This window comes from Neolamprologus multifasciatus, chromosome 2 (genome assembly GCF_963576455.1).
Source record: "Neolamprologus multifasciatus chromosome 2, fNeoMul1.2, whole genome shotgun sequence".
NCBI lineage: Eukaryota > Metazoa > Chordata > Actinopteri > Cichliformes > Cichlidae > Neolamprologus > Neolamprologus multifasciatus.
Genome location: NC_140440.1, coordinates 21204197 through 21228028, shown reverse-complemented (window position 1 = coordinate 21228028; position 23832 = coordinate 21204197). Strand labels below are relative to the sequence as shown.

At 44.7% G+C, this 23832-nt stretch overlaps 1 protein-coding gene across 15 annotated transcripts in view; it reads left to right on the top strand.

The window, feature by feature from the left end:
* The window catches only part of tenm2a (teneurin transmembrane protein 2a), a 232015-nt gene that overhangs the window by 183317 nt on the left and 24866 nt on the right, over nt 1–23832 (top strand). For 9 of the 15 annotated variants that reach the window (XM_085131688.1, XM_085131696.1, XM_085131664.1 and 6 more), the window contains 12 exons: nt 5546–5668; nt 7020–7246; nt 7841–8036; nt 9543–9644; nt 10144–10338; nt 11762–11962; nt 14838–15023; nt 16016–16042; nt 20435–20581; nt 20830–21040; nt 21885–22004; nt 23360–23621. In XM_085131688.1, coding sequence (XP_084987814.1) covers nt 5546–5668; nt 7020–7246; nt 7841–8036; nt 9543–9644; nt 10144–10338; nt 11762–11962; nt 14838–15023; nt 16016–16042; nt 20435–20581; nt 20830–21040; nt 21885–22004; nt 23360–23621 — 1997 coding nt within the window. The remainder of the gene's footprint in view (nt 1–5545; nt 5669–7019; nt 7247–7840; nt 8037–9542; nt 9645–10143; nt 10339–11761; nt 11963–14837; nt 15024–16015; nt 16043–20434; nt 20582–20829; nt 21041–21884; nt 22005–23359; nt 23622–23832) is intronic. The other 6 variants (XM_085131673.1, XM_085131731.1, XM_085131718.1 and 3 more) reach the window with 3 other exon arrangements.

The window sequence follows — 23832 nt, the reverse complement described above, 5'->3', positions numbered from 1 at the left end:
TGTTTTCCCAAGTAGTTATATGCCAAAGTTTGTATTTATTTGAATAAGACTGCTTCTTTTATGAGTAAGTATAAAAGCAAGTCAAGACAGTCAAGTGGATAGTTGTGTTGGCCATGCAGGTCTCGCAATGTGGCTGCTTTCCAAACGCACCTCCTTGACCCCAAAGTCCCCTCTCACATTGCATGTGGCTTCCCTTCTGCTGATCTGAGGTGGAACAGCTAGAGGTCAGGATGTGTCACTCATGCCAGCGTAGGCGTCCGTGTGTGCATTTAATGTGTGTGTGTGCGGAGGTGAAGTTGGAATTGGGCATATGGTGAATGCAGGAACCTGGGCATAAGGATCAGACGTGGAGCGTGTGTCCACAGCAGCAGGGCCTGTCGGACTGATAAAGGTTAGGATCTTACCACACGTTGCCAGTCCAGAAAATGGGCAGGGCATGGCCAGGACCAGGCACAAGGTGCTATACCATCTGCACCAGAGGGATACATGGGTCAATGCACTGGTAAAGGTAATGCAAAGCAGGGAGCAGGAGTTGTTTAAGTGGTGACATCGATGTTCTTCCTTTGACGTGAGCTTCGGTACATGCTTTGAAGGAAATAATACCCATGTGTGCATGAACCGAGGATTTGCATCCTCAGTGATGTCACTGCTGAGCGATGTTCATACCGTCTCGTGCATTAGTGTGCACGAGCTCATTTCATTCATTTATTTCCTCATTCATTTATTCATTAGTGCGGGTCTTATCGGGGCCTCAATCGTTAGTCCAATTAGGCCTATGGTGCTTCACTGGTACTGTGTTGGAAACAGGAGATGGATGAAAGCAAAGTGAAAAGAAATTGCTGTCCTCCCTTTTTTTTTGTCCTCTTGCTCCGTCTCTCATTTTCTTTCGGTTTCTCCGTCTCTTGGCCTCCACAGCGAACTCTTTTCTCTGTCTTTCGTCCTCACTCATTCTTTCCCACTCTCTGATCTGTGATAAGATAGCATAGTTCCTCATATCCTGTTTCTAATACAGATCGATGAGAGGGAAAGGAGCGAGGTAGGAAGGGAGGGATGAGACGAGGCAGAGTGGGTTGATGTTGCTGGGGGGAGTAAAGCGGCGAGGGGGGGGGTCAGGGTAGAGATATCTGAAGAGGAAATGAGGATTCAGAAAGGAGGACATCACTCAGATTCACATCTCTTTTCATTTAACCAATCACACACGTGCACGCACACGCGCACCCACACGCGCGCCGGGCGGCTTCGTCTGCGCCGGGCCGTCTCAATATTTCGGTGCCAATAAAGAAACCATTTTCAGCTGTGTGATTGAGTGAGTTGCCGTTTCTCTCGGCTAGACACAGCCGTGCAGGTAGGAGCTGCTAGCAACTCGCATAACCTTTTGTGTTGCAGTCAATTACAGTTCAGTTGCATCAGCTGGGTGAGGAGGTCCCGTCGGGGGTTGCAGCGTGCGTGCACGCTTGTTGTTAATACCACGCAATTTTCAGCATGCATACGCAGATACACACTCAGAAGCAGACAAATTGTGTCTCTCAGTGTATATGACCCCCAAGGGCAGCAGCCAACCGCCGCCCCCGTTCCTCTGTCTGAGGCTCTAAATGATCTCAGCAAGCAGCGCCTTCAAAACTTAGCTGAGAGAGAAGGCTGCTTTATTTATAGATTACATAAGTGGATACTGTGTGGTAAATTCTGAGAAAACGTCCCAAATGGCCTGAATATTGAGAACCTGAGGCGGCATGCTGCTCTTTTCCTCAGTCTCTTCAATATTAGCAGCACTGCACCCCTGTGCCGCAGAGGTACAGACGCCTCTTTTTTTCTCAGGTGGCTCCTTTTTTTGCATGTGTGTTTTAGGAGTGTGCGAGGTGGGGAAAGCAGGGGGGTAGAAAGGCTGGGAAAAGGGTTCCTAAACCAATTAAAAGGCAGACCAAGGATGGTGGGGTGAGTTGGGGGGGGAGGTGGTCTACAATTACTGCCCTAATTGAGGTCAGAGTTGTTAATTTAGTGGTGAATTAGAACGGTTAATATGCATTTATCGGGATGGCCAGGGGAGAAGGCGAAATGGGGGGAGAAAAAAAAGTGTCGCCGCCGACCAGGGCTTGTGTTCTTTGTGCAATTTTGGTTGCGTTGCGCGCGATTGCATGCGACAACATGCGAGAGGCCGTTCTCCGGCTTCTGAGCAATTAGGAGCATCGCAAATGGTTCACCGGGGATACACTGGCTTTTAAGCAGGCAATGATAAGGTTGAGTTGAGACAGAAAGGGGTGAGAGGTGTAAGAGCATAGAGAGAGAAAGAGGGGTGGGGAGAGGATTTGAACATTTGGAACATGTTCCAGAGAACAGAATGATGATGATACAATATTTTCCAGTCAGGGGACACTTGCTGCAAAGTCACCTTTCTCCATCTCTGCCTCGCTCTTTATTTTCCTTCTCTTTCCTTCTCTCATCCAGAAATCCATTTACACCCTTTAACTCTGAGATATATAAATATTTCCCAAAACATGCGCATGTGCGTTGTATTTCTGCCTGATTGCCCGTGTTGTGAACCACTTACTGTCAAAGGATGAATCACCACCATCCTTTTTTCTTTCTTTTTTTTTACCCAACCAGTCAATGAATACAGGGCCACTTATCCCTTAAATCTTTTCTTCTCCTCACTTGCCATCTTCTTCCCCCTTCCTCACTTTATCCGTGGGGGCCTTTATTCATCTTTCCTCCCTTTTTTTCTGCAACATCATCTGTAGCCTGTTTCTCTGCTCCTCTTTTTTATATTTCCTCAGGGGATTTCATGTGTTCTTTAATATTCTCTCAGTTCTCACTGTCCTCCAGTATTCTCTCTGTTCCCCCCTTGCCTCTCCTCCTCTGTGCTGAGGTTTGGCACAATTTCTCTAAGAGCTCCTGACCGTTGCACCCTCTCCGAGCCCGGCCACCACCTCTCCCTTTTCATCTCTCTTGTTTCTCCGTCCATCATCCTTTTTTTTTTTTTTGTCATCACAGGATCACGTTTTGTTTTCTTCAGACGCTGTTTTTTGCAGATGATACTGGCAAGCACTTTGCCTGTCTGAATTATGCATCGAGATTACATAAAAACCTCACGGAGCAACTGATCTATTTTTAATCTGACTCGTTTGCTTGTTAAACCTGCTTCTCTGTGATATTTTCTATGTGTGCGTATATGCAGTGTGTGTGTGTCTGTCAAATTGAACATGAGTGAGAAGACGGAGATTAAAAAGAAAAACAGCCCAAGTCTGACTATCGCTCTTGTTCTTCCCAAGTCTGTCAGTCGGATCTGATTCAGATAGGCTTTATTGGCGTGGTATTTAATAAAGCCTTCCAATCCAGTTTGAAAACAGTAATTATGGCAATTATGATCAGAAAAGAAAATGCTTAAAATTATGGCAACACAAAGCTAAATACATCAATTTCAGCAGTTTCATTTCAGCTAAAATTACACCCTAACAAACTTAGAAGTGTTGTTGAAATAAGGGATGGCACTTGTAAAGAGAATGATAACAAGTGTCTCTCTTTGTCTTTCTTTCTTTCTTTCTTTTCCACGTCTCTCCTGCTCTGTGTCTTGCTGCAAAAGAATCCTGTTGACAAATTTTTGGCTTTTGCGCTTCTGTCGCTAAGGAGTAAGTGTGCCATCTATTGGTCAGCTTTCCACAACCACCCACAGAAGAAGAAGACGAAGAAGGGGGGGGGGGGGAAACAAGACAGGAAAAACAAATTTGAGAAAAGTGTGCACCAACCCTCACCGACACAATGATGAGACACACACAGTAAGCTAACTATAGGGCTGTCTGCTATGTGTGTTCTTGGGGATGACCTAGATTGAGAGTGCCATCACAATAGACTCACAATTGCTTACTGTCTCCAGATGGTTCAATAGGCAAGCTTTCAATCGACTGCTCCCTCTGATACCATCTTTGCGCGCACCTGTGTGTGTGTGTGTGTGTGTGTGTGTGTGTGTGTGTGTGTGTGTGTGTGTGGATGCATGTCTGCATTATCTACAAGAAGGGACAGGCAGAGATAAGACGAAACGAAGGAAGAAAAAAGGGGAATTAAAAGGAAAAGTAGGAGAGAAATGAAGGTCAGCCCAATGAAAGAGGAGAGGGCAAGAGTTGGTGTAGCAGGGGAAAGAGAAAGGGGTGGGAGCCCTCTTTTTGCTTCTCCCACTCCATCTCTTGTTTTCTATATCCCCACGCCCCCACCACCACCCTCACACATGAAAAATAAAAAAGAGCTGACAGTGGAGGCCGGGCAGCAGCCAAAGGTGTCAGCGCTTTCTTTTGACCAGGAGCAAGGGAGGGAGGAAAGAGGGGAATAGCAGAAGCATAAAAAGGAAGAAACAAAGAAGCAGGGTGAGAGAAAAAGAGCGACGGGACACTTTAGGGGGTGAGAATGAGTCTGCCCCGGCAGCGAATCCTAAAGGCGCATCCCCTTCCCCCTGCAACTTTTACACTCCCGGCCCCTGTGTGTGCAAACGCTCGGCAAGCAGAGATAGAATTTGACAAGAAGGAAATTGATTCCCGGGTTTCGGATTCAGGTGTTGTGAGGCTTCTGCGGTGGGGATAAGGCCGACGCTGAGAAGCGTGCGATAGCGCCTACGTAATGCATTGGACTCGATCACAGATTCGTGCTGCGTGTATCATCAAAGCTCACATCACAGTATTCACGTATACGCGGGAAAATGCTGGTGCATTCCGCCGTTAACATTAACGTTATCTTCGATATTCAGACGCGAGCAGGCGATTCATCTCCGTTTTTTTCTCCCCACTACAAAGATTCTTTGAAGGCATTAAAGAGATCAAAACAAATCATTTACAACAAACAGAAAACATACCTGTCACCAAATAAATCGCTGAACTTTTGCAGTACAGTCTTTCTGTTTCCTTTTTTTCTTTCAGTTTTTTTGGGGGGGAGGAGGGGGAGTTCTATGGGGAGGAGGAGGAGGAGACGCTTGGCAGCAGGCTAAGGAGGGAAGAGACGTGGGGAGAGTAAAGAGCTGACAAAGTGAAGAGCGAACACACTCGAGCAGCCTTATACCACCAGCACACAATAACACAACAGAGGACAAAAGAAGAGGAGAAGCGAAAGGAGAGCCATAGAGCATTCTCTTCAGAGAGCAATCTGTCACTTGCTCTCTGCGAGACGGTGTAAAGGCTTCCAAATAAAAGCTGAAGATGCTTTCCCCGTAAAAGATGGCTGCGAGAGGTCGGGGGTTAAGAAAGCAAAACAGAGAAGGATTTTTTGGGAAGGTGGTTTAATTGCCTGATTTGTAAGATTTTACCTCTGTTTGTGTGCCTGTTAACTAAACCCGCCACTCTGATGGCCGTGCGTTTGATTCATGACTTAAATATAGAGGTGGCTGATTCTATTGATGCTACGGGATTTGCTGTCTAAATGACAGATCAGATTTAAGAGGGCTGGCCTCATATTTCTTTGCCTTGATGAGCCTTCATCTTGGGCTTTTTATTTATTTATTTATTTATTTATTTATTTCCATCCTGCTTTTCCTCCCCTACATCCTCACTCTTCATCTCTCTGCGTGCAGCAATCAACTTGCTGGGTTTGACGTGGCAGCTGAAGCCATCCGACGGCCCCGTGTTGAACAACGGACTGGGAGCTGGTCTGCCTGTCAACAGCGATGTGGCCACACTGCCCTCTGGAGGGAGAGGTATGAACTGCAACACACACGCACCCCTCCCACACATCTTTGCCTGAAGAAGCAGGCACTTTACATGTTTTTAAAAAAATGAAAAAAGAAACTTAAAGGTTAAGGCTGCTAATGTTCTGCATTTTTTTCCCCTAGCAACAGACCTCGTGAACATAACAAATTCAACAATAAATAGATCCTAACAAGTGCTGTTTGTGCAGCCAAAGCCTACTCGTTTCTTTCTGCCACAGAGCTCCGGTGCTCCTTCATTTTGATGAGGGGGACGCTGGAGTTTATTTTAAATCGCTTCCACCATTTCTTTATACCATTGTGGAGGTATTTCTCTAAAGCAGCATCCTAATTAGCATGCCAATTGCGTAAAATGAATCAACAGAAGTGACTTTAGTATTTTTAATGCATTTGTGAATATTTATGGCTTAACTGGCTTGAGGCTGAATGCACCACTCATTGCAGGAAAGTCACAAAGTTTTGAAGGACAGACTGCCACATCTCTTGTTGCAAACAAGAAGAATGTCAGCCTTATCTTTTATGGCTTATAAATGCTATATCTGCTGTGTTAAATACTAAAACAGCCCAATAGCTTCTTTTTTTCCCTCCCAACCAGACAGCCTCGCACACATAAATTATTTCTATAATTCATGACGCAGTAGTAGCTGTGCTGTCTGTGTATGCTGCTTAACCACTCTGCTGAGTTGTGTTGAGCTGGGTTTCAGTCAGCAGCGAGGTAAAGCTCCCCTCGCTCACCCCCTCTCTTTAAAGGCCCCCATGCGGTTTTTTCCATCTATTCTTCTTTCGCCTGCTCAATCTCGCTCTGCAACATACACAGCGTGTACTATAGGTATGTGTGGGCTGCTGCTCTGTGTCTGTATTCTGTATTAATGAGAGGACTGCTGTGTGTGTGACTGTCTGGGCCAGATGCCGCTGTTGTTTTTCCACATTGTTACTTTTATTTCTTTGCTATTCTGCGCACAGATGTGCGCGCTCACATTGCTGTCTTTTCCCTCTCTGGGCTCCGACACTGTGCTGTTAGATGACTGACCTGATTGCAGGATGTTTCTGTGTGCGGGCCTGTCTGCTTGGAAATCTGTGCTCTGCAGTTCTATCGGCCCTCTATCATTTCAGCCCAGACAACAGAGTCAGCAGTCATGCAGGCTTTGATACAGAGGCGTCATTTTGCATCCCGCATATCGCGCCTAACAGTGTTCGTTTTAGTATAAACTTTGAACAGTTTGCACAGCTAATGGTGCGTGTCCTCTATACCATTCAATGTTTGTGCCAGGTTATTCCCATTAAAGTGCGATGATTAACTATTGACTGTACCAATCAATGTCTGGAATCACAGATTATGCAGTTTCTTTCCCCTTTGCTCCAGGTCCATGGGCAGGCCGGAACAGCAGTATAGACTCAGGCAACATCGAGGTTGGGAGGCGGGTGACTCAAGAAGTCCCTCCGGGAGTGTTTTGGAGGTCCCTGCTCCACCTCAGCCAACCACAGTTCCTGAAGTTCAACATCTCCCTCGGCAAAGATGCCCTTTTCGGGGTGTACATCCGCAAGGGCTTGCCTCCTTCGCATGCGCAGGTAAAATCTGTACAAGGACCATCAGCATCTTTGAACTAATAGGGTACTCACAAATTATTATTTCATTCATTATGAAAGCTTCATAATGAAAGAATAATCTTCATATTCATCTGAGTGGAGAATGTATTTTTAAAAAAGAAAGAAAGAAAGAAATGGGCTTGTTTCTTGGGACATCTTAAAATTCATTTGTGATTCATTGTAATAGTTGTTTGAAAAAACTAATTTGGACTAAGATTTACACTTAATTAAATTTCACAGTAATGTAACTTTTACTGCCTCTTATTAATTAGAAGCTACTCCATTAACAATGGATTCGATTTGTAGGAAGGGATAATTGCATTCAGATAGCTGTTTCACTGCCTGACCTGACTTCAGCTGGGGAAACTGCGCAGTCGGGGCAAGTGTAAAAACACTCCCCTGCAATGCACACAGACACCCAAAGAAAACCCTGCGAGGAGCTTTGTGTTCCCTTCCTCATGCTTCACTGTCATTTGCCAGCTATCTTATTTACCAAATTCCTCAAGCATATAAAACCATGCCTCATTTTCTGAAGCCTGAAAAAGTGAACTTGCTCTCACACGTTTTCCTCTGCAGTACGACTATATGGAGCGCCTTGATGGGAAGGAGAAGTGGAGCGTGGTGGAGTCTCCACGGGAGAGGAGGAGTATCCAAACCGTGGTCCTCAATGAGGCAGTGTTTGTCCAGTACCTGGACGCCGGTGCCTGGCACCTGGCCTTCTACAACGACGGTCGGGAGCGAGAGACGGTTTCCTTCAGCACGAATGTCATGGGTGAGACAGAGTCGGCATTTGTCGCTGTGGGCGGAGAGGTGGCAGCGCGGCAGGGAAAAGCAGAACGGCAGTGAAAATGAGATTAGGCACCGGATTTTAGGAGCTGGTTAGAGAGAGGCACGCAGAAACTTTCTCTACCACTGGCGGCAAAGCAAGGTTGCTATTTTAGTCAAATAGATTCCCCATCAGTTACTCTGTGACTTTACACATTCACAACGTGCAAAAATGCTCCCCGGCAGCATGTGAACAATGTTGCCAATGCAACACAACCATAGTAACATTGTCAAGTAGGAAAGACTGCTCAGTGAGTTAAAAATGTACGTTTGCCAAAACATAGTTGGGCACGCTAATATGTCCAACAGTGTGACAAAAAAAACAAAAAAAACCCCACACACTTACATTAAACAACCTTCATCTTTGAGGTGGGTGAGGACCACAGTGTCACATGGCCCTGTAAACAGAATGATTTTAGGATCGTAACCAGATAATTTTGGTTGCATTCGAGCCAAAGGAGAACAAAAGGACAAAAGGCGGGGTTGGATGGAAAGAGTCAAGGGGAGTGAAAGAATCCTTCACTGTCAATAACGGAGGGGTAGAGCTTTCAGCAGTTGGAGTAGTGGCGAGATGGAGAGGCGGAGGCGGCAGGGGCAGAATGAGAGTGGAGTAGTTAGAGGGGGAGTTGGAAGAAAGGCCTAATGGTAGGGGCAAAGCCAGAATGGGATGAAGTGGAGTGAAGGACGGGAGGAGGAGCTGAAGAGGAGAATGAAAGAGAGGGTGGCATTAGGGTAAAGGGGGAGGCGAGGGGCTTTAGTTTTTTTTTATTTTGAGGGGGGGGAGGGTGCATGGAGTAGGGGAAGTGTTAGGAGAAGCAGTGAGGCTTGGCTGTGTCATTCTTTGTGTAAGAAGAGTGGAAGTTGGAAGAAGCATATAGAACAGAGAGGATAAAAGTCCAAGTGTCCTCCTTGTGATTATGATTAGCACCGACCCCGTTCCTTCCCACCAAACTGTTTCTCATTTCTAGTGAGTAGGTTAGAAGGCAGATGGAGCAGCTCACAGAGTCCAGCTAAAATCTGGCCTAGCTGCACCAAACATCCGCAGCTTGATGAAATATTAGTGACCTCGGTGGGGCCGGACATGAGTGAGGAGTGAGAAAGTGAGCCGTGGATAGAAAAGGGTCGAAGAGAAAGGAGAAGGAGAGTGAAGGGGGATACTCTTATTTTCTATGAGCGGAGCATTGGTGGATCCCATCTCGTCAAAATGGCTGATTCATAATACATTCCTGCCACATTATGAAAAATGCAGACAAAAAAAGAAACGCATGGAATCTTGAAGGAGGGCGTTTGATGTCTGTGCGACTGTGAGACTCTGCAGCGCTTCGACTCAATTTGTAGTATCTTAAAGAATGAATTGTGCCAATGGTTTAATGGAAGGCTTTGATGCTTGCCGTCACACTGTCTCACCCCTCGCCTCTCCCTCTCTCTGTGTCTCACTTCATCTTCTTCACAGATTCAGTGCAAGAGTGCCCGCGCAATTGCCATGGCAACGGAGAGTGTAATTCTGGTGTGTGCCACTGCTTCCCAGGATTCCATGGCATGGACTGCTCCAAAGGTATTAGCTGTTTACGAATGCGCTTCTTCTGTCGGAGCAAGGATGAAAAGGGAAAAAAAATCTGTCATTTCCGCTGTCTAATTAGATGAGCAGACACATTTCAGCTTCGTGCAAAAATAAAACGTAAAAAAAAGGAGAAGAGGATTAAGAGTAGCAAGATGGTGCATGGCCTTAGGTGGAGCTGAGACAAGATGACTGATGATGAATGGCAGCTCCCCTAGCTAACGACTCCCTGGCTCTGTGCTCACCTGGGGTAGACAGCTTTGATGAATAGTTTAGTTACCTCTGCCTGTAATTACTCTTCATGTCATTGGCGCTCTCCAGCCCCTTAACCACTCTATTCAACCCTCCTGCACGGTGGGATGCAGATCTGCGTGGGTGGGCGACATGCACTTTTTGCCGCTTTGGCGATCTTTTAAAAAGCTTGCTAATTTTTTTTTCTTTGTTTGGTTTGTTCTTATGCGCAGGGTTTAATCTCTCCGTTTCTCTGTTCCTACAGCGGCATGCCCAGTGCTGTGCAGCGGCAACGGCCAGTACGACAAGGGCTCCTGTGTGTGTTACAGCGGCTGGAAAGGACCCGAATGTGACGTCCCTGTCACACAGTGCATAGATCCTCTTTGCAGCGGCCACGGCACCTGCACTGATGGAAACTGTGTGTGCTCTGTCGGTTACAAAGGGCCAAACTGTGCAGAGGGTGAGCGCAGGAGGTGTAATGGTGCATGATTGTTTTTTGAAAGTAAGGTGAAGCACAACAAACTTCACAGATTTACCCCTTCTAACACCAGTGAACACAGCTTATCATGGCATAATCTTACGCTGACTGAGCGTCCATGTATACAGATAAAGTACGATGGCGAAGCCAAACATATCACAGATTTTATTAAGGGCTGAAATCGCTTCTATTGATCTTTGTTAAGAAGGATCAGCACGCCGCGATCATAGTCATCAGAAAGCAAGAGAGAAAAAATAAAGGGATAAAAAGATGCTGAGGAGGGAGCTGGAGTCAGGGTGGTGAGAGGTGAATATGTATGAAGAAAGAGAGAATAGGTTGAGAAGAAGGAAAAGAGAAAGCAGCACGCCACGGGTGAAGAAGAAGATCGGCAGAGAGGGAGATGCAAAGGGAAGAATAGAGATGAGTGGCAGAAGGAGTCAAAACATGGGGCCTGAGAACAAGGTCAGCATTTTTTCTCCTCTGCGCTTCATTTTTCTCTCCCACCCCGCCAATCCCCAATCTCCCTCTCATCCAATTTTTCCCCTTCTACTCCAGCCTCAAATCTGATATTCATCACAGCAGAGTCCCTCAAACAATTTACCTGAAGTGCCAGCGACATGAAAATCGATAACTGTGATCCGCCATTTCTGCCAGGCAAACAGAAATGGAGGGTCGAGGTTGTGTGCGAGGGGGCCACTTTTATTAATACTGCGTGTGCGCCGGGGTCAATCATGCCCGAGGTGGTGGAAAAAGAGGGAGGAGGTGGAGGTGGGGAGAGCGGCGTCACAAAGAAGAGGACAAGATGAGAGAGAAAGAGAGAGAGGAAAATGCGAGTGACCGGGACAGAGCAATGCAAGGAGGCCTGAGAAGGGGCGGGCGAGCGAGTGGGTGGGTGGGATGGGTGTGCGTATTGCCGGGAGGAGGTAATTTGTCAAATTGGTTTTCACTCACTGCTTGGACTCAGAGCTGCCTGTCAACCTGGCAGACTGACAGTGTCAGATTCTCCCCGTGTATTGGCACGATACACGCATACACACAAATCAACCACACACACACTTCCACATCCACACGGGCGAAAAGCTCACACCAAATGATGTGTCAGCGAAGCGCACTGCTCTTTCAGAGTGGAACGCATTTGCTGCTGTGCCCCAATTATAGACTTAGCTATTCATTATCGTGTGCTTTAATTGCTTTAGTAATACGTCTGGTAACATTTTACTTTATTTCATTATCTTTTTATAAACACAGAGTGAAATGATGTCCTCTGTCACGTCTGTTTTTTTAAAAAAACAACTATTAATTTGTTTTTGTCGTCAGCTCTGTAATGACATTTTTTAGTTTGTTTGTTAATTTCTTTTTTTCTGCTTTTTTTCTTTTAAATTGGTGTGTTGCTGGCTTAATCCAGTGGACTGCATGGATCCAACATGTTCCAACAATGGCATCTGTGTGAACGGGGAGTGCCACTGTAAGCCAGGCTGGGGAGGACTCCACTGCGAACTGCCCAGGGCCCAGTGCCCAGATCAGTGCCATGGCCACGGTGCCTTCATACCAGACACTGGGCTGTGCAGCTGTGACCCCAACTGGATGGGACCCGACTGCTCCATGGGTGAGTGTGATTGTAAAGCTGGTTCAGCTGCGAGAGTCAGATACATCGGGTAAAAATGGAGGTTGTGGGTTTGAAAGTTGGAAAGAAATAACTGCTGATTACCCTTTGTCCAAACATATTTCGCGGTCCCAGTATGGCTAATTAGTTTGCCATTTTATTTCATACTGTTCCGGTTTTCGAGCTACACTTGGACCAAATCTACCAAATCGTAAAAAAAAAAAAAAAAATTACAACATGCTCAGAAACAGGGTACAACAACTGTTGTGGTATCGAAGCCAAATTGGAACATGCAGGAATAAAAATGTGGCAAGTTTGTACTATCAAGACTATATAAAATTATCTCTCTCAGTAGACTGTCAGTGACAGTATGGTAATGACAGATTTTTATGGTTATCAGGGTAGTGCTTAAAATCCTAATTTGGGAAAGGCAGAACACTTTTATTTATATACCAAACTACAGTACTCTGGGTTTTTTGCATTTTGCATAAAAGGAATATGAATAAAATGACTCTGTCCCTGTGCTCTGACACATATTAAACATGGCTAGGCTTTCAGAGCATGTATAAGTTGCATCTACGAACCAAAAGCTTGGGCTTCAAACTGCTCGAAACTCCTTAATGATCCAAACACGGTCATGTCGGATACACTGCTCTGGCATTTGAGTGCAGAAGCCCCGCCCACCTGCTGTTCAGACCTGCTGTTTATAGGGTCAGCCAATAAGAAAACACAAGCACTGGAAATTTATAATGTTTAAACAAGGTAGCTGTAACACATCTCAGTTCAGGCCAAAGTAAAACTTTTTTTAATCTTGTAGACTCGAAAGACTGTATGACCCAAGAGGTATGATTAGGCTGCTTTCAGTGAGCTACTCAGAAATGAGGTAGGAATTCTAACTTTGTTAAGCCTTCGTGATTACTATCAGAATTTTTTTAATTGGTTATGTATTGCTCTGGGAGCCAATTCTGTGATTCTAGTACCGGGGAGATAATGACATGCTAGTTCCAAGGCTTTCATAAGAATGTATTGGAGGTGTTCTTGCACTGCGGATAGTAACACATACACAGTTTACCAAGATGGGATAGGAGGTTTCACAGTTCTTTATCTCAATAAAATGAAGCCGTTAAGCTTCCACTTTAGAAAGTAAGACAGCCACCTCCGTCATGCCAGCCTGGGAACGCTTCCTCAGGAGCACGACGAGAGCTCCAGCATTTGTTATGAGAGAAGCAATGCTTAACTTTAATAAAGACAACATTGTTTCACACTGCAGGATCCCTCAGCAAGTGTGTATCAAAACGTCTGTACATACCGCGTTCCCTGCACACCAGGGGGTCCTGAGCACACAAGCGGGATTGTCACACTTCGCCACATGCACTGTCGCCGACTGCAACATCTGAGCCTCTCAGACAGCGACTGTAATAGAGGCTCAGGAAATAAACCCTGTTGTTGCACTACTATAACTACTGATTTTAATTAAAAATACATGACAGAGAGTTGTGTTTTCGTGTAATGTGGATTTGATTGTTTTGAAGCTCAAGGTTCTCTCTTTTGGCACTTGCCAATGTGATTTGAAATCAAATGCAGACACATTTATGTTTTCTAGCTTTAAAAATTGACTAAAAGGATTGAAAATGACATTTTTGCAGATATTTTTTTCAGATACCACCATATTTTAAAGGCATTTCAAGTTAGGAATTGGTACTTTGTAACATTTGCTATTATGTTATTCAAAGCCCATATATGTATCTGAACAGCAACCCTGTTCACTGCCCAGTAGTGTCCATTATGAATACATACAGTCATGTGTTCCTGTGAAAAACTAAGTGCACCCTTACTGCTTTCATTGGAGTAAAGAGGGTAAGTAGCAGCCTGGAGCTGCTAATCAAATGCACCTGACACGTTTATAAAAGCACATGTTTTTGCCATTTCCTGCACTGGAGAATTCAGATCTTCCCAGGAGTAAGTGTCTCAGCAAAATTACCTCAAGGTCACATCATGCAATGCTTAGAGGAATTCCAAAAAAACTAAGAGCTACATCTCAGACTCTGCAGACCTCAGTTAACATGTTAAATGTTAAAGTTTGTGAGAGTACAAATAGAAAAAGAGTTAATAAGACTGAACACTGTGATTGGCCTATTTAGAAAGATTGCCAAGAGAAAGCCTCTTCTCTTTGAAAAGGATATGGCAGCACAGCTTAGGTTTGAAAAGCTGCATCTGAACAAACCACAAGACTTCCTGTGTCTTTTCCACTGAAGAATGTCCTTTTGATACATGAGATCGATGTGGAGATGTTTGGCAAATCCAAAAACCAACTGCCAAGTGTGGTGATGGACGCATGATGACTTCAGGCTGTTTTGCAAAACACAGCCTGTCATCAAACTGAAAGGACAAGGACCTGGTCACCTTGTAGTCACTGAGTTGCCCATGAACGTCTCTGTGTAGAGTCTAGAGTCAAATTTCCAACACCTGAAGTTTGACCCAAACTGATCCGTGATCCAAACTTACCAGTAAATCTGCGGCAGAATGGCTGAAAAAGCAAAGAATCAGGATGCTCCAGTGGCCCAGTCAAAGTCCAGACGTCAAGCCGACTGAAAAGCTGTGGGGAGACCTTAAGAGAGTTTAAATGAATGCCTGCAAACTTCAATGAACTGAAGCAAAGTTGCAAAAAAAATCCTCCACAACAATGTGAACGACGGAGTCATACAAAACACAATTACTTCAAGTTATCATTGGTTAAAAGCTTTTGAATCAAGAGCTGTATTTGGTTTTTCACATGACTGTATATGAAATCTTAGAATACTAAAAATAATAAATACAGGAAACACTGACTTTTGAGTCTAGCACCGTTTGTTTGTGATCCAAATCTTTTCTCCTTCAGAGGTGTGCTCAGTGGACTGTGGAACCCACGGAGTGTGCATGGGCGGAGCCTGTCGCTGTGAGGAAGGCTGGACCGGTGCAGGCTGTGACCAGCGTGTGTGCAACCCTCTCTGCATCAAACATGGAACCTGCAAGGATGGGAAGTGCCAGTGTCACCAGGGCTGGAACGGAGAGCACTGCACCATCGGTGAGTGTGTTCCCGTGAACGTGTGTCTGGAGGTGTGTGTTTGACGTGCGTGCCTGTGTGTCAACACGTGGGTGTGCACAGAAACACCAGCACCCAGTCAGACTAAAATGGCAGCTCCTTTATACTTCCTTAAAGGAATTTGGAAATCAGAAGTGGAAGCAGGAGAAAGGCCATGGGGAATTGAAGAAGGGGCTGACGTAGAAGGTGGGCGAGCAGAGAGAAGAGGTGCAAACTTCTTAGAAGTGGGGGTGGGAGATTACACAAGAGCAGGATTTAGCTGTTTTATGCTGCCTCTCAACTGCAGACCCCAGGAGTTTTAGTTTTTATGGCCTTTGAAACACCAAAGTTATGTGATGAAAGGCACAAAACAAAATCCCCACTTCACCTCACTGCGATCAAAAAATAACTCTCACTTTGTTTATGGTGTGTGCATGCACACAGTTGCGCTAGAGTGTGAGTGAGCGTTTTTGTCAGTCAATCACTGTCTCATATTGACATCACTGTCACTTTGGATGGATGAGTGCCAGATTCCTTTGATTCACCGTCAGTGCTTTGAGACACAAAGTCTCGTTTCCTTGTCACCAAAAGCACTGTGATTGCAATCTGATACACACACCAAACAAAACACCAATATATATATATATATATATATATATATATATATATATATATATATATATATATATATACACACACACCTACACACACATAGGCACATACATATGCACAGGGGAATAACAGTTTATGATCTCCCGATTTCCCCCATCAGAAAGTAGGGCAGCTTTGACTGCATCATCAGCCCAAGATGAAAGAGTTATCAGGCCTCAGCTTGGCGCAAAGCACACTTCACTAGCACCAGACACACTCAGCGTTAGTTTATCTCAGCTTGCCTGTTATTCATTTCAGCTCTGCATGATGTTGCTTGCATTTCTTTCAGAAAAAAAAAATACTCTCCCCATCTCTTACCTTTTGCACATTTTCTCCCACTGCAGACCATGGGAGCATGGTTGACAAAGCAGGTACCGTATCTGACTCTGGTGTTTTGTTTCTTAGCCTGTGGTGGTAGAAGCTAGCTGCTGCATTTGTGGGTTCTTGGCCTGGCTTGGCTCTGTAGACTCTGTGGTGCTATCTGTCCGTAGATTAGGGCTCCAGCCTCAATGATGACTCCCTACATGTAGTGCACTCCCATTACAGCAGTGGACTACAGCAGGGGTTAGCTGTCATTGAGCCTTGATGTGTTGTGGGGTACCGTAGAGCCTAGTGTGGTATCAGCAGTGTCGAGGGGCTGTGCTGTGAAAAGTGTGATCGTGCATGCGTGTGAGCGTGTTCTCCTTAATATTTCCAACATGGAGCCTGGAAACACAAAAAAAACCCACTCAGGTATTCCACTCATGTGTTGTGTAAACACAATCTGCTTCACACGAGGAGAAAATAATGAAAGTTGTAAAAAAGTTTGGAGGTAATTGCTGTATTTCATAACCCAATGATGCAGGTCCTCAATGTGGTGTCAAATACATACAGAACTGTTAAGTGTGTGTGTGTGTTTACATTTGGGTTTGTGTGGCAAGTGTCGTGGCCATGGTAGAGTGGCTGCTAAATTTATTTTGTGCACGTGTGTGTGCTTGATTATGCTTGTGTGACTGAAAGGGCCTACAGTATTAATTTAAGAATTTCTAATTTTCAACATCCCCGCCAAAACCAAACCAAACCAAAAAAATATGCCGTTTAGTCAGATCACTCAATAATAAACAGAATAACAGCTGAGGTTAACACACAGAGACGAGTTCGGGTCTGAGGTGAGTTGTCTCACACGCACAACAAGAATGCTTAATAGATGGCCCCGCAGCTGAACCTCTGCCGGGTTGCACGGAGCGGCACAGATTGCCTGACAGTACAGGTCCCTGGAGCGCCGTTGAGAGTGTCCTCTCACCCTCTACGCTTAATGGAATAGCTCTCATTGTTTTATGAAGAGCCAACCCAGAGAAAAGGTAAATTGCAGGGTTAAAAAGGGAGCAAGAGGCAGGGCGCAAAAAAAAGAAAAAGGAAGAGACGGAGCCAAAGGGAAGCAGAGAGGCAGGTCAAAGAACAATTTGGGATAAAGCAATCAATGTAATTTCAAAGGTAGCTTGTTAAGAATAGGAGAAGCAGCTAAGTGGGGTATATTTGAGAAAGTACAGCGTTATCTGGTCCATCTATGAGCTCTGATCGCGGATTTATGGCTGTGACCTTTACTTCATGACCTTTAAAGGAGGCAGAGCTGGGTACAAGGGGAATGGAGAGAAAGGTGGAACTTTTCAGTACAATGTCTCGACTTACTTTCTTTCATACACTTTGTTCTCATTCTATCTGTCTCTATCTCCGCCTGCCTCCCTCTCACTTCATCCTTGGAGTCCTACACGATATCTTTCAAGTCACATGCCCCACCATCCACACCCACAGACACTGCACACCACATAATATGTGTGTGCGCGTGTGTGTGTGTGTGTGTGCTCACCCATAACCCAAGGCAATTTCTTCTCCTTTTTAGGAGGATTTCATCAGAGTCCAACCACATTACTGGGGAGGGTGGACTTAATAGTTTCTGAAATCCCACTTTATTCTAGTTAGTATGAGGGGGTATCGACTGGGTCCTGGCATTAAAGAGAGAGGAGCCTCGTGCTGGCCTGCTCAGGCAAGCCAATCAATGCCCGCTATGGATTGTCCTGTCCGGGTGCTTCATAAGTATTTGGCTGCTTTTAAATGGCAACTCCATTTAACAGGCAATCACTGCTAACTGCCTTTGTTCCCCGAGCTCAATACATGGGGACAATCTATTCCAGGCTGACTGTTAATACAGCATCATGAGCAGTCCCCTGATGCAGAAAATGGTCATAATTAAAGATAAAACCTTTGATTTGAGTCTTCGTGTTGAACTGAGTAACGTTGTTAAGCTCGCCCGGCTCCCCACCTCTTCCACCACAAACAAGATGGTGCGCCGTCTTTCTCTAAAAGTCCTTTGTTGACTTTCCCCCCTCATCGTCTGTTGGTTGAGACATATGATAAAATGCCAATCGGGGTGAAATGCCTGTTAATTTAGCCGCTGCCACGGTTTAGATTGCACTATTTGTATTCATAATGCATGGCTTTATTGATGCAGCGATTTGTTAGAGGGCAAAATTCTACAGTGCAACTTGAGTGAAAATATGTTCATTAATCTACTGAGCAGGACTCAGTGAAAAGCATTTCATATTCATAATCTCTTACTGGGTTATTTTGTCCTTCCTCACTCTGTCGGCACAATACTACCGAGTGAGAAATGTCAGGTCATATCTCCAGGGTGTGTCGTGCTGGGCGTGTGCGTGCGTTTGCGAGCGAGAGCCTTTTCGTGCATGCATGTATTGTTTTATCAGTCAACCGTTTTCTTTGCCTTTGTCTCCCGTGGGTAGACTTAAGAGTGTCGCATCCCGCTCCCTCATTTGTTTAAGAGGAAATCACTGTGACAAGTTTGTTTGGGGCTCTTTGTGCTGCTGGAGAAAACATTGTCATTGTGTGTCATCATGCCTTTTTTTTCCCACCCCTTCCCTCCTTGATAGATTATAATGTGGCAAACAGACAGTTTTGCGTTAGAGAGGTGGGATTTTGAAAAATATGGGAAAGTTGTAAGGGAAGCCAGGAGTTAAAGGCTTTTTTTCCCCTTTAAATGGCATTGATGGGGTACGTTGTCTCAGCATGGGTGCAAATTATCAAATGGAATCTAGGGATTTTTAAAGAAAAGTTTTGATTTCGTGGCATTTAGGAGATATTAAATGGTCCCAATTTGGTGAAATTGTCTTAATATGGGAGTCAGTTAAAAGGAAGAAATGAACATTTTGTGGAAAATTTATGTAGTCTCAGGCCTATCTGTTCATCACGAACCACCAGCCATTTGGCTAAGATTAGCATCAAGCCAGGAAAAAGCTAGCTTCGCTGTACAATGTGCAAAACTGTCTCACTCTGGTCCACAGTTTGTCTTTGACCTGTCTTCCTCCCCTCACCCCTAACCAGTCGCAGCAGATGCCCCCCCCCCCCCCCCCCCCGAGCCTGGTTCTGCTGGAGGCTTATTCCTGTTAAAAGGGAGTTTTTCCTTCCCACTGTCACCAAGTGCTTGCTCATAGGGGGTCATCTGATTGTCGGGGTCGTCTTATCATAGGGTTTTTGCCGTACAATATAAAGCACTTTGAGATGATTGTTGTAATTTGGCACTATACAAAAAAATAAATAAATGAATTGAATTCAAAACAGCTTATTACACAGGGTTATGCATAAGGCTTGTTTGTGCCCTATAACTTTCTGGATTTTCTCCTGGATTCCTGGCCAACACGCAGTCACGACACTCCAGGAAGTCTCTGCTGCCTGGCAAGAAATATCACACATACCTTCCTGTAAAATGACAAAATGCAAGTTTTCGCACTCCACTTTTAGCATATAACATGTTATTTTGTGCAGTTTTAGCAGAACTGATTGATGGATATTATAACATAAGTGCCAAGTTAGCTGTTTCCCTGCTTCCAGTCTTTATGTTAAGATAACTGGCTGCAGTTTACAGCTCACATAGAGAAATATGGCATGTATAAAGCATACACATATACATAGCATATATAAATATGTATATATGATATAAGCCTCCAAAAGTTACCAGATAATATTAAAGTGAGAAAATTGCACTTTCCTCTATAATTGCAAATTCCCTTATCCAGAGCACCTCAAAACATCCGCTCTGCCTTGCCTTAAAATCACTCCTGAGTTGAGGGTGCCCTTGCTATGCTAGTTACAGAACTTACTTGGCTCCAGGGTCGTAGATTCTGGTAAGGGTTTTTTGCATACGCCGAAGCGAAGGTTTATTAGTTCATAGACTGCCACCACACAGACACACGCATGCACGCACACACTCTGTCAAGCATAATCTCATTCTCTCATGAGAAAGCATTACTCTCAGGCCATCAGAATCCCATTACCTACACTGAATCATAAGTAAGAGAGAGAGAGTGAAACTGCACCCGAGAAAGAGAGAGAGATGATCGGGTTGGGCTCCATCCAGTAAGTGAATAAAGTGATCTATCCACCTCAGTCCACACACACACATATACACACACTAGGAGGCATCCCTCAGGTGCAGAGACATAAAGATGGAAAGGTGTGCATGGAAACTGACCTCCTGATTGGAATTGATTCCTGAACAATCAGCACTGGCAGTATGCTACCATTATTTGGTAACCACACTGAGTGTGACTCATTGATCTATCATTACCATATGAGCATATGTGTGCGTGCGTGTGTTTGTGCGTGCGTGTGTGTGTGTGTTTTCATCTGTGCATCATTAATGATAAAACAAACATCACCCTGTTTCTCTCCCTCCCCCCCTCCCTCTCTCCTCTCCTGTCCTCTTCTCACAGATGGCTGTCCTAACTTGTGTAACGGTAACGGCCAGTGCACCATGGGCCAGCAGAGTTGGCATTGTGAATGTCAGACGGGGTGGAGGGGTCCTGGTTGCAGTGTTGCCATGGAGACCTCCTGTGCCGACAACAAGGACAACGAAGGAGGTGAGTTTGGGTGGGGGGGCGTATAGTGCCTTAAGAATTCAATTAGCAAAATCTGCTTCTTCAAAGAAATAAAGGATGATGGAGAAAATAATAAATTAAACAAAATATAAAATTAAGGTCTCCTGAGAAGAGTCTTGACTGTGGATGGCAAAATTAAACTTTCCTAAGTGAAAGAAACAGATTATTCAAAGCTTCTTCTTTTTTTTTCGCGTCCCTTAGAGCATTTATCATTGCTCTTCTTCTATCAGATGGACTGACAGACTGCATGGACCCAGACTGCTGCATCCAGAGTCCCTGCCAGAACAGCCCCCTGTGCCGGGGCTCCCGGGACCCTCTGCTAGTCATCCAGCAGAGCCCGATGTCCCAGCCACGAGTCCGCTCCTTCTACGACCGCGTCAAGATGCTTGTGGGACGGGACAGCACCCACATCATCCCTTTGGAAAACCCGTTCAACTCCAGGTATGGCAGGAAATTCAACCGCTAGCAACTAAGGCCATGTCTTAAGAATGTGACACAAAAGAGACGTTCACAGAAACATTACAGATCAGTGATACTGTTCTACGCCCCACAAACTAGCAATACAAGCCAATAATGAAAGTAGGAATGCAGGATAAACGCTTTGATCATTTACATTTACTTTGTCTTTCGTTGGTGTTGTAACATTGCGTGGTGACTGTGCATGACTGCAAGTTTGCATTTCAGGCGAATCTTAAAAGATTTGACATTTAAGTGAAAAAATACGAGCCGTGGAAAATTTCCAATCTTTAGATTTCCAAAAACAAATATCAAATAGACTTTGAAGTGGTTCGTACAGCTAGCCAAGACCTTAACAAATCCCACAGCCAATTGCTGGCAAGCCAAGATTCCCCATAGATTTAGAAGAGCTGTGAAGCGCTGTCCACTGTGTTGATTTTCCTCCGAATATATTTACACATGCTGACATCGGACGTTTCAAAGAAAATAACTTATCAAAGCGACGCTACCCTGAAATGTTTAAATGTTAATCTGCGTCTATTAGTTCTCGAGAATGCAATCTCTCGCCCGTACTTAACAATACGCGCACATACCCATCTATATTGTCATGGTTTGTTTACGTGATTGACACGAGCTCATCTAGATGGTGGGGGTAGCTGATTGTTTCTAATTAATGAGTGGTGGAAGAGCAGGGCAATAATTGAATGGGCAAATTGGATGATTGAAAGATGGAGAGATTAATCAAATCAGATGATGGATTGTTTGGGAAGACTGGTTTGACAGGCTGACTTTCGCTCCCCTCACTTGTGTCTCCTCTGTCTTCTTCCAGCTTGGCATCTCTAATTCGGGGTCAGGTGTTGACTACAGATGGAACCCCTCTGGTGGGGGTGAACGTGTCTTTTGTCAACTATCCCCACTACGGATACACGCTGACACGGCAGGATGGAATGTATGTACAACAGCCACCCAGCACTCCTTGCTGAAATATGGAAACTACCTCACCACATAGGCTCTGTTATTAAATCAGATTTGATTAGATTAGGTTAGAAAACTGATTCCACGAGAAGGCAGTGCTGTTGGTGGAACAAATAATTAGATACATGAAAGAAAAGGAGATTTCAAATAGCAGAGGAGTAAATGTATGTAACAAGAACAACACAACTGAGGATTGTAACACTAGAATCTTGTCTGAAGTGAAACTGATAAAAAGAAAAACACATGTACATTATAGCAAATGCAGAGGAAGAAAGGGAAAAACAAAGTGCATAACGCAATGTAGGGTTTAAATTACTTCTTCTTACTTCTTCCTCCTGTTAAACTTGATTTGATTTCGTGATTTCACATGTGATTTTCTTTTTCACTGTAGCGATCAAAGCAAGGTTGAATCAAAGCCTTAACTGCTTAAGCAATTTTGAATTTCTTTTTTTTTTTTCTTCTTTGATAGCCACTTTCCAAAGACATTTAGTTAAGTCATCTTACATGTCTTTTTAGTTCCTCTGCAGGAATTCCAGCTTCTCGGCTGCTTTGATTTGACTTCTCTGTCCAATTTCCCCCCCCAACAACTTCTATTGAATTTAAGTCTGGCTGACATCTCTAACATGTTATTTCAAAATTTGATTCACTGGTTCTTCAGCCTGATCTCCACGCATTAAAAATACATTTTTCTCCCCTCCCTGTCTTCTGTCATATTCTTTAAGCAATCGCCTTTTATCATTTGTTTCTTTGCAGCGTTTTCTTCGAGAAATATCCAAACTTCTTGTAATGTTTAATTGACCTTGAATTCCAGACGCGGTCTTCAATGAACACGTCTGCGTCTGGTCTTGTTTGGTCTCGCGGATTTTATGTTATTTTCTTCCAGTTGTTAGAGGCTCTCGCAGCTCCTCACGCAGCTCTGGCCATTTCCCATAAGACGTGTCAATTGTGTGCGTGCGTGTGTGTGTGTGACCTTTTCCTCTACTAATCATTAACCTACAGCTGTTACCCATAATTTAGTGACAAAGGGTAAAAGGATAACATCTAATAAAATCACTTCTGTTATGAGACGTGTGTTCTAACGTCGCCTTGTTCATATTTCAGAGCAGACCGATGGCTAGGTTGGCCTTCAACTTGTCACCTTGTTGTGGTCTGTGTACTGGTTTTTGGACCGTAATTAATAATGTCTGAATATTTATTTCAGGTGTTTTGTTGTTGTGGAGTAATTGCTGTGTTAAGCTCTGTTTAGGTCCAAGTAACTTGGCCTGTCCATCCACCACGGCACTCCCCATGTATACCTCATTCCCGTCCTCTTCTCGCAAACCTCTCCAGGTTTGACCTGATAGCTAATGGTGGTGCATCACTGACCCTTCGGTTCGAGCGCGCCCCCTTCCTGAGCCAGGAGCGCACCGTGTGGCTGCCCTGGAGCCAGTTTTATGCTATGGACACTCTGGTGCTTAAGACAGAAGAGAACACGATCCCAGGCTGTGACCTGAGCGGTTTCGTCAGGCCTGACCCACTTGTGATTGCATCCCCTCTCTCCTCCTTCTTCAGCTCCAAGCCAGGGGAGAAACCCATCATACCGGAGACACAGGTGCAGTACCACTGACCTCTGGCTGCCGGCTAATCTTCCTTCTGGTTCCCTCGCTCTCTTCCCACTCTCCTGTATGCTTATCTTTTTGTAGCTCTCTTTCTCCTTCCGCTTCCATAGTTCCCCCATTTTATTCCCTCTTTCCTATTCCTTTATTTCTCCCATTGTTTTTTTGCCATTTCTTGTCCTTCAGCCATCAGTGGAAGCGTGACCC